The 10,545-nt window shown below is 36.5% G+C and overlaps 1 protein-coding gene across 3 annotated transcripts in view; it reads left to right on the plus strand.

The window, feature by feature from the left end:
• The window catches only part of COL12A1 (collagen type XII alpha 1 chain), a 97,739-nt gene extending 91,031 nt beyond the window's left edge, over positions 1-6,708 (plus strand). The window contains exons 63-66 of one of the 3 annotated variants that reach the window (XM_082758044.1): positions 687-875; positions 1,930-1,998; positions 3,073-3,243; positions 5,606-6,708. In XM_082758044.1, the coding sequence (XP_082614170.1) occupies positions 687-875; positions 1,930-1,998; positions 3,073-3,243; positions 5,606-5,787 (611 nt within the window). In that variant the 3' untranslated portion in view covers positions 5,788-6,708. Of the gene's footprint in view, positions 1-686; positions 876-1,929; positions 1,999-3,072; positions 3,244-3,601; positions 5,573-5,605 lie in introns of those variants that run through there. The other 2 variants (XM_082758042.1, XM_082758043.1) reach the window with 2 other exon arrangements.
• Positions 6,709-10,545: the final 3,837 nt, after the last annotated feature.

Genomic DNA, 10,545 nt, shown 5'->3' on the forward strand with positions numbered 1-10,545 from the left:
TTTCTTTGGTTCATGTCTCTAAACTGAATTTCAGTCCTTTATAGCCACAAAGGGAGTAGTTACAGGGTACAGCTCTGCTGGGATTGAAGGTGTTCTTATGCTAGAACTGGTAACTGACACTAATCAGGAAGGGCTAGATGTGGCCCCCTATTAAGGGCTCCTTTCTGCTTAGCTACTTTGTGCTATTGCTTTTGTTCAAAGACACCTTTCTTTGGAAATGAAATTCATAGACATCATAGATTGTGTCCTGCTTGCTCTACACAGGAGCAATTTATCCTGAGCCTGTGGTTGCTTCAGAGCTCTGCATCAAAATATGATCCTCTTCGCTGTTTGAACTGGAATGAGTTCTTTCTGTTCTTCAGAGTAGAAACAACCTCTAACCAGAGCTCTGAGAGCAAGCATATTGTAAACAAATACTTATTTTTTGACTCTAATTGCCTTAAAAATAACTTTTGATAATGCTTTCAGCTTCCAGATTTCTACCTACCCTTCTTCCCTCCCCCCTCCATTTCTTTACAGCATTGTCATTCATCTTAGGTCTTTTTAATTCATCTGGACCAAAGCAACACTAATTTTTTGAATGGTCATAAGGCAAGATTTTAATGAAGAGATGCTTCTTTATTCCTTCCCACTCAGAAAAGATTTTCACGCATTTCACATGGTTTACTGTTTTCTTTCATTTTAAGGCCAAATGAGCCGGTTCAATCAAATGCTGAATCAAATCCCGAATGATTATTATTCAAACCGTAATCAGCCAGGGCCACCAGGACCACCTGGTCCCCCAGGAGCTGCTGGGACAAGAGGAGAGCCTGGGCCTGGAGGAAGACCAGGATTCCCAGGACCTCCTGGGGTCCAAGGACCACCTGGTGAAAGAGGTGAGTAATGCCCAAGGCATCTCTATATTTCACAGTGGCTGTAGTGCAGAGGCTGCCAGAGGAGAAGCCTAATCCCTTTAACCATGTCAGACTATGAAGCCCACACCTAACAGTGTCTGGTTGGGTCAGCTGGATTGCCTGAGGGACACCGATGTACTGGAGGACATGGTTATTACATCAGTGTTCTCCTCTGTCTCTCCCTTGTTCATGTTTCATAAAACACGCGTTGGTGTAACTTTTTGGCTGCTGTCTCAGGCATCCACAGGATATCCCAGAAAAGAGAATGTTCTCAGAGCTTTTCTGGCACTAAGCAGCTACATCTTGAAAGGCTGTTTGGAGTAACACAACTCTTTACAGAATAGACATCTAATTAAGAGAGAAAATGAGTCATTACTAAGAATATAAAGTAGGAGTTGAAAGAATTAGTTCTACATCCTTGGCTCTTTGCACTACTGTGAGAGGGAAGAAACGCTAACTTGAGTTTGAGCATATAGATATGCCTATTTTTGTCTACCTTGGATTCATGCAGTGATATCAAGTGTCTGTATTATTCTATGAAGTAGCCTGTGTGTATTCCTGCTACTCTACCGTAGCATAGACTCACTATTGCATTTTCTAGCATATATTTTACTTTAATCTTCAAAAAAGAGACAGAGAAAAGGAAGGAAGAATGAATTTCTGAATTCTGTATCTAAGAAACTGTAAAGCATACTTTTATATCTGAAATCTGCAAGCTTGAAAATACTTTCTTCATAGTTTAAAATAATAAAGTTCTGTGGTGTTTTAAGTGTCTCAAAGACTTTCCTATGTTCTGAGAAACTTTATTTACACCAAATTGCCTGTGCATCCTACTTTGTTTTTGGGTTAGTATATTTATATCCAAATTAAGTATTTCCCTAAGTATACGTGGGGTACCAAATAAGGTTTGACCCACACATCTTCCATTAAATAATTGGAATTAATATTAATATCAATGAGAAAGCAGAGAAAGCATGGAGAAATATTTTTTGATGTGGTTGCCTTTTTTTTTTTTTTTTTTTTCTTTTTTTTATAGGAATGCCTGGAGAGAAAGGTGAAAGAGGGACTGGATCTCAAGGACCACGAGGTTTGCCAGGACCACCTGGTAAATATTTCTTGTTTTAGTTAAAATCAGATTACAGAAAAGTAGGAGAAAAAGACAATATTTTCTCATATAGCACCAGACTGCATATGGTGAATGAATGTGCCTTACTTTGTGTGCTTCATGTTTTTGAAATATATTAGAGTTTACTGGGAGCTCCTGTAAAAATAAGCGATTTTTAGAGACTTTTGGATGTGGCTAGTAGATATTTATCTTTGTTTTGTAACTTACCCTTCTGGCATGCTTGTTTGCAGGAAAATGTATTTTATGAAAATACATTGTCCAAATGCTTAATTTTAATTTTCACAAGTCTTAATAGATGATTCTTTCAGAGTATCTAAATTCATTTTCTACTTTGATTTTTGATTACAGAAGTACAAATTGCCCAAGAACTACATAATTATATTCCAACATATGGAGTTACTAGGTGATAGAGTCTGATGATTTGACTGTTGCTTTTACTCTTTGTGTCTTGCAATTTTGTTCACCGATGCCTTGGCAGAAGTCAGCTATATCAATTGTTTCTGCTTTTAGTTCACTAGGCTAAACGTGGTTTTTCATTACAGGACTCATAAGTTGCTTGCAGCAAATTGTAACCCCAGATACTTGAAGCTTTATTTTTCTGCTAACCATAATAAGACCTGTTCCAAAAAAAACATTACCTCATCTATCCTAGGGCTGCAGGGTAGCAGAATTAATGTACTCCTATATTTTAATTGAAATCCAGTGTGCTTGTCTAATCTAGTAGTTTCCCTTGAGATGTTCATATCTTACGCAGAGGGGAAATAAACCAGGAAATTCATTGATGTTTCTTACTTGGCTCAAAACTTACTAAATCAGTTTGCGTGAAAAAAAATCTTAAGTAAGCCACACACAGGGAAGCAACAAATGATGAGTCACATTTCTACATTTCTTTTGTTTTTCTTTCTGTTGACCCCCGTATAGCAACAAAATGCAAATGTTTTTTCACCAAAGACATAGCTTAGACTGTGTAGTCTAGACAACAGTAATGGTAGCTGTTTTATCAAGCTGGCTCTTAACGAAAACAACCCACCAACCTTTCAATTCTAAAATTAGGTCCACAAGGAGAATCTAGAACTGGTCCACCAGGCTCCACAGGATCACGAGGACCACCAGGGCCTCCAGGTCGTCCTGGAAATGCGGGTATTCGAGGTCCTCCAGGGCCACCTGGATACTGTGATTCATCCCAGTGTGCTAGCATCCCTTACAATGGCCAAGGATTCCCAGGTATGTTATGAACAACCGAACTGCTGTTTGTCTTAAATGATCTTTACAAATGTGTCTGTTCATATTGAATTGCTTTACATGAGACAGACCTGCTAACCTGGACATGCTGAATCAGGAGGAAAAGGTTGCAGTGAGCAGGCCTGCCTCATTGTAATGTGCAGGCATATGAGCAGTCATGTGTCCCTTGATGCAGATTTAATTGATGTTATGTGTCGTTCACTTTAAATAGGAAGTAGAAACAAATTATTTAATTTTTAACATAGGTTAGTAGTTGATAATGTTGCTCATAGGATTTAAGTGACAATTTTCTTCTTCTTCTTTTTCTTCCCCCCTCCTCACTTCTTCCAATCGTCTTCAGAACAAGGTTGAATTCTCCATGTTTCTCTTGAAAAATAAAAAGAATGCTGTGGCTGGCAATTTCCGTGTGTCTCTTTCTGAGCAATGTCAGGATAATTTATACCAAATTTATACCTGAAACCAAAATTTCCCACAAAGGAAATCCATTCAGTCCAATGCAGACTACTGAAAATCACCACTGTCCTACAATTTCTACTGAGTTAAACACCATGGAGTCTCTGATTAGTCCTGGGTCATACCAGCCTTCCTCTCTGTGATGTATCTTAAAACATTAGGCTGCATCTGCAATCAAAATACCAGGGTCACAGCGGCTACCAATTTCTGACTGGAAATATTCCAATATATTTTAACATGGGGATCCTGCAGGACCACAGTATTGTTAAGAGATTAATATGTATGCATTGCAACATCTCAAAATTAGTGTATGTGATACTACTATTGAATATGGTTTGCTGTTAGTGTATTGTGCATGTACCCGTGAAAAGAAAAAAAAAAAGATATATATATATATGTACACACTTGCAGATTCAGTGCTGATGGTTCAAGAGCCAGGTGGTTATGGAGATCTCACAAAATTCATATTTAAATGAAAATGAAAGAAAATTGTGCCTGTGATTCAGCAGTGTTCTCCTTTCTAGTAATCAGCTATGTATACATATATAGATATATGCCTATGAATTAACTGTTATGTATTTAGTTGGATGAAAGTATGTTTTTGCACATCGGATGGACTTTTTAAAAGACTAACATCATCTTTGACCTGTTTCAGGTTTCGGCTAACACATTTTCTAAGTCGCCAGTGCTGCTTACAGTTTGAATACATGAAAATCCTGTTTCTGAGATGTTTGCGCACGTGCTTATTAGAAAATGAGTCCGTATGGATATTTCACCACGGATATGGTTTTTGAACCATGTTGGCCTGATAGAATGAATGGGGAGATTCTTTTTACTAACACAACTTGTGAATGAGATAAAGGACAGTGATGCCATTTCATTAAGCCTGTTGCATTTCAATAATAAAATAGACAGCCATTCTTTTTTAAAAAAAGACCCAGACCATCAAAAGTCTCACTGGTGAAGGAGGCTTATAAAACTACTAACCAGCAAAGGTAATGCCAATAGAAGAGACAGATTTAACCTGGTAAATGAGAAATGACTTATGTAAATAGTAAACTAATTGTGGCTTGTAAATGATTTGTATGGGACCGTACCCACTAAAATCTGTTAACAACTCTATGTGATGCTTTTGCATAAAAGCCTGCTGCTGCTTGCTATATGCCAGAATAACATCTTTGACAACTTAAGAAATCTACCTGTCTGTTGCTTATTACCAACATGTCTGAATCATGGCATGTGCCTTTTTTATATGTAATCTTGTTGGATTCTGTAACTGCAGTTATAAATACAAAAGTTTTATAATTATATTTCTTCTGTTTTGCTGTAGTTTTTGGTGTTCCTGAAGCACCAGCTGTAACTCGGTTTGTTACGAGGAACAGCACGAGAAAATGACATGTACTGTATATTGCCGCTGGTGATAGTTATGTGTATGCTTTCCCTTTCTCAGAGAAAAGTAGTATATGCCAAATCCACCTGTTCGTTTTGCCTGCTCCATGTGTTCTATTAATTACATAGTCTAAAATAAAGTCCAGTGCTTTGATTTACTGAAGTAGCTGTAAAATAATAATTTTATTTGATTTGCCTTTTTTTTTTTTTTTTTTTAACAATAACTGGTCCCTTGCATAATTTAAGACTCTTTCTGCACTGTTTTGTGTATTATAAATACAAAGCCTTTCACAATTAATTTTAAACTTTTTATAATTTTACTGCCAAAAAGTATTCATGAACAAAACTGAAAGCACCCCCAGTGAACTATTAATTTATATATTTATTTTATGGAAATAAGATTGGACTAACATTATGTAGAAAAACTAACTTTCGTTGTATTTGCGGATTCAAAGACATGCGATAACTATAATGTTCAATCCGGACAACTATTTTCAACCAGAACCATATGTGCCTGAAAGTGGACCCTATCAACCTGAAGGTGAACCCTTCATAGTACCTATGGAGTCAGAAAGGAGAGAGGACGAGTATGAGGACTATGGAGTTGAAATGCATTCACCAGAATATCCTGAGCACATGCGCTGGAGAAGATCGCTGTCAAGAAAAGCAAAACCAAAGCCATAAAAGATCTGTGTCTTGTTTTGGGTTTTTTGGTTGGTGGTTTTTGTCTTTGCTATACTTGCATTTGCAGATACACACAGGGAGAGTGCATTGTTCCTTCCGCATTCTAGCTTTCTGGTCTTTTCATATCAGATGCACCCTTGTTTTGTATCTTGCTTGTGTGAGGATAGCAATATGTGTAACTAGAGACTTCATATTGCTCTGGAAATGCTTGTAAAATACTTTTGCTTTTAGTGGCTGCATACAGGTTACTATGTGCGTTCAGTTATCCCAGTGTTGCCGTTTCATTAAAATAGTGTAAAAACAAATTAAAAAAAAAAAAAAGAAAACAAACAAACAAACAAAAAAACACCAAAATAAAAATAACCACAGAGCTGCTGCAAATTTTCTGAGGACTGTCTGCTTTAGCTCTACATTTTTCTTCTTTTTCACATACATGTTTGCAGCTCAGTCAGATCACACGTCTGCATTATGTAGTTAAAAAAGGAAGAAGACAAAAAATAATTCTCTCTCCTTTCAATATCATTGTCATTTTCTTCTATTCTTAGTTACACTATGTAGAGCATATACTGCTCTTATACATCTCCTTTAAACACCACAAACATTAAGTAGCTGAAATTGTTGTATCAACTGGATACAGTTTAATAATGCCTGAAATCTCCTTGTTTGTAGACACAGTAACATTTATGCCGAATTGCAGTCAATCCTGCAGAGATGGAATTGCATGTTTATGTTGTATATTTAGTATGGATTTTTTTTTTCAGAATACAATGTTTCTTAGTTATCAAAAGCAGTTGGAAATTGTTTGCAAGACTATGGATATAGAATTGCTGCTTTTATATTTTAACTGCAAATTGTGAATTTCACTGCCTTATATTATTTATTTCTGAAATGAAAGAGGCATTTTTCAATAAAACTACTGAAAATTTATATTTGGCTATTCATTTTTTGAAAGGCCCATTGAGACTGATGTGTGTGTGCTCTATTAGTGTTATTTATTCCACTGTTTGTAAATGTCAGTTACCAAAAATCAACTAGAATGGGAACAGTCTTAAAATAGGTATTTGGGCTGTGGTATCCTGAGGTGGGTGGATGAAAGCAAAAGAGGTTTCCACTGTCTGGTGTATGAATGTGACTTTTAATAAAATTCAGTCTGCAATGCATTTGGTAAAGAAAATGAAGAAGCTCATTAGATGCAGTTTTTTTTCTTCTTCTTCTTCTTTTTTTTTTTTTTTCTTTCTGTCTTTCTTTTTTTCTTTTTTTCCTTCTTGATGCTTCTAATTGCAGCAAGAGAGGCTCTTTCTACCTCGGGAACTACTTGGGCTGCAGCAAGTAGCTAAAGCCACACAAACTTTTAATTCTTGATGTGCCATGAGCATTGTAGCCATGGTGGCACTTAGTTCAGTAGTAGCTAATAGCTAGCTTGAGTATGGGTGTCTGTTGTTTAGTGAGCTTCATCTTGCTGGGACCATACATGACATAGCACCTAGAGCAAAGCCTTTCAACTTCATTGGGAAAGCTGCAGTGGCATTTCTAAAGATCAGTTGAAACACATGTCATGGAAGTGAAGCCAGATTTGCAGGCTGGCTTCCTGGTCACTGAGTGTTTACTCTGACTTGTGTGACGAATTTTAGTGTCCACAAATACAATTTATACAACTTCTTAGACTGCCTGATGGGTTACCAGTGAAATAAATAAAATAAATTAAATAAACGCATTTCAAAGAGTGACTCAGATTATAGCCATATGCCTTTTAGACTGTAAGGGAATAATTCTGGGCTGAGCTGAGGAACATTTAAAGAAGAATCTGTGTTATTGATTGTGTTTTCATCTGACTGTGGGGAAGTATTTTCAAAGTATCACAAGTATGTTCTGCAGCTGCCTGGCAGGAAAAAAAATAGTTGGTAGGAACTTGGAGAAGTGATTAGAATGTTTCTCTGAACTGTATTTGAAATAATGAGATCTTACATTGATCTCCCATCAGTCTGTTTCTGGCATTAATTGTGTCACTAGGACAAGCTTAACTGGATGCTCATATCTTCATAATAAAGATTCCCTTCTGTCCTCCAAACAGAAAGCTTTACAGAAAGAATAGCTTATTAAAAGCATATATTTTAAATTACTTTCCAATTTCTTCACAAAAAGTGTATCCGATGCCTGACAGACACTCTTCACATTCTTTGTGTTCCTTATTGATAGAGGTGCTGATTGATTTTCTGATGAAATATTTAAATAGTAAATAGAACCTCAGCTTCCTGGTAGTCAGTTCATATTAAACTTCTGCTTGCAGATCTGCAGGTTGGATAGCAGCTCTAGGATGTTTCCTTCCTACAGGCACAGAACTACAAAGGATGAATCAATCTCTGAACTTGAGATATGCAATGGAAAAAAAAAATTGTTAAAAAAAAGAAAAAAGAAAAAAGAAAAAAGAAAAGACAACCCCTTACCTCAAAAAACAAGCAAACAAAAACCAGCTCCCCAAGCCTGTAACATTTATTTCACCTGTATGGCAATGCTTGACAGAGGCGTCCTGCTGGCAGTGCATTTTGAAGAGAAAAGGACTTTCACTGGCTCACCAAGTCTGGAGAAAATACTTGAAATGCTTGGATACAGCATAGAAATGAGTGTTTACTGATAGAGGCCAACAAGGAAGAATATCTAATTTCCAGGAATTCTCATGGGAATGACTCTCACGGAGGTACTGATGACACTTCTGGGAAAGCTGATGTGAGGTTGAGACAAGCAAGTCCTGGAGAAGTACAAATGCAAAGCAAACACAAGTTCAAGCTCCTGAATACCTCATGCACAACTGAGCATAGTCTGGAATTTTTAAAGAAGGAAATTGTTTAGAAGCTCAATTTTTCTCTCCTTTGGCTAAAATTGTGAATATAAACAAGTAAGTGGGAGAGGGACTTGTCTAAAATTATGACAGAGCATTGCAGAGAGGATCTTAATGAAGATGGTCTTTTCTCTGACCCACAGATATTTTTCAGAGGGCAAGTTCTTTGCATTCTTGATAGCACAGATAACAAAACTGCACAAATCACCAGGGAGCATTGCTGTTTTACAAAGGCTAAATATTATGATGGTACATCACTGCTGAGATCTCCAGGCAAAAATAATAGGCAAAAATGGAGTGAAGAAAAGCACGTAAAGAGTCTCAAAGAGTCTCACTTAAAATAGTGCCTCTTTTTTTTTTTTTTTTTTTTTTTTTTTCCTGTTTGTGGTTTTGCAGCAATGTCTTTTGACATTGCACCCTAGCACTGACTGCACAGAGATGCTAATAAAAGAACATAAAGGAACAGTGATTGTTTTAACAGACATGAAGAGTTTCAATCCAAAGCATGAACAGTTGTTCTCATGAAGACCCTTTTTGCTATAAATCAGGTATATTAGTTTTAACTTGATTAATCTCTATAGTTCTTAAAAAGGAAAATTAATTTTTTGCAAGTTTCCAGAATCACTGTCACCACTGAAAACACATTAAAGGAGTCATATATTTCTTGAGCTTACTCACTGCCTTTATAGACTGAAGTAATGTGTTGATATTTTTGACTGCAACTTAGATCAACATTACAAATAGGAAAATATTTTGTGAAGGTGTTGCACTGTGTAAAGTTGATAATTTTCATATCAGTTTTGAATATAATAATGAATACCTTTTATATAATTTTACTTCAAATGCCCTATTGACCATGCTGATATGAAGGCAGTTTCGTTTCTCATATGCAAAGTCAGAAATATCAAGACCAGCTTGTAGGCACCAAGAAAACACAGATTGTAACAGATTTTTCTTCCTTCAGTGTTCTTCTAAAGACCTCATACATTTGGCTTGACCAGCTAGTTAAGATTCATACAGCCATCACTTTTATGCCCTGAAAAATAGATGGGAATGGGAGGAAATGCTCCTGAAGAATTCTCCATGTATGAAAGTTCTTAGTCAACACTCATGTAAAAAGAATAGACTCAGAAAGTGTTTTTAGGGCTGATACACCATTGGCCTCTGAAAATAAATGCTCAGTTATATTTTCATTTAGTTCTTGTCCTGTGCTGTGTTCCTATCCCAATGTTTTATTCTTTTGTTTCATACATAAGACAGCTGAGCTCATTGCGACCAATTGTACCTCAGAGAGTGAAATTTACTGGAAAGTAAAGTGAAATCCTGCCTCATGTAACATCTTGTACATTTTGCCACTGACTTTAGTAAGATTAAATTTATAGTCTTGCCCTCATTCAAGAGATCTGTTCTGTAAGCTTGGAGATGTAAAACATTCTTAGCAATAATATATATATATATATTTAATGAAGGAACGCAGCAAGATATTTGAACTGTGAAGCACATTCTGCTCTCAATCTCACTTCTGGGCCAGCATTGTTCTGAATTTCTTCATCCTTGAAAAATGCAGTTTGTTTCTGAACTGTTTTTAGAGAATAGTTTAGTGCCTAGTTTAACTTCCGCTTTCATTCCTATAAAGACCGTCCAGGATGCCTTGAAGGCATGGTTCATGGTGACTGTACCTTTCCTTTGTATAACCCACACTTATTTCTTTCTAGAGTGGTGCAAGCTACTGACTATACTTTTGAGTTATTACAGATGTGGGAACATGACATTTCTGGGTGCTTACTTTGAGACATCCATTGACCTCTCAGTTTCAGAAGTCACTATGCCTCTAATAGCTTGACCCCATTAACCTGCCTTGAGTTATTTTCTGAGTCACTACAAGTATTATGTGTATAATATTAAATATTGAACAAAACTAA

The sequence above is a fragment of the Aythya marila genome (genome assembly GCF_965140915.1).
Source record: "Aythya marila genome assembly, chromosome: 3".
In the NCBI taxonomy this organism is placed as follows: domain Eukaryota; kingdom Metazoa; phylum Chordata; class Aves; order Anseriformes; family Anatidae; genus Aythya; species Aythya marila.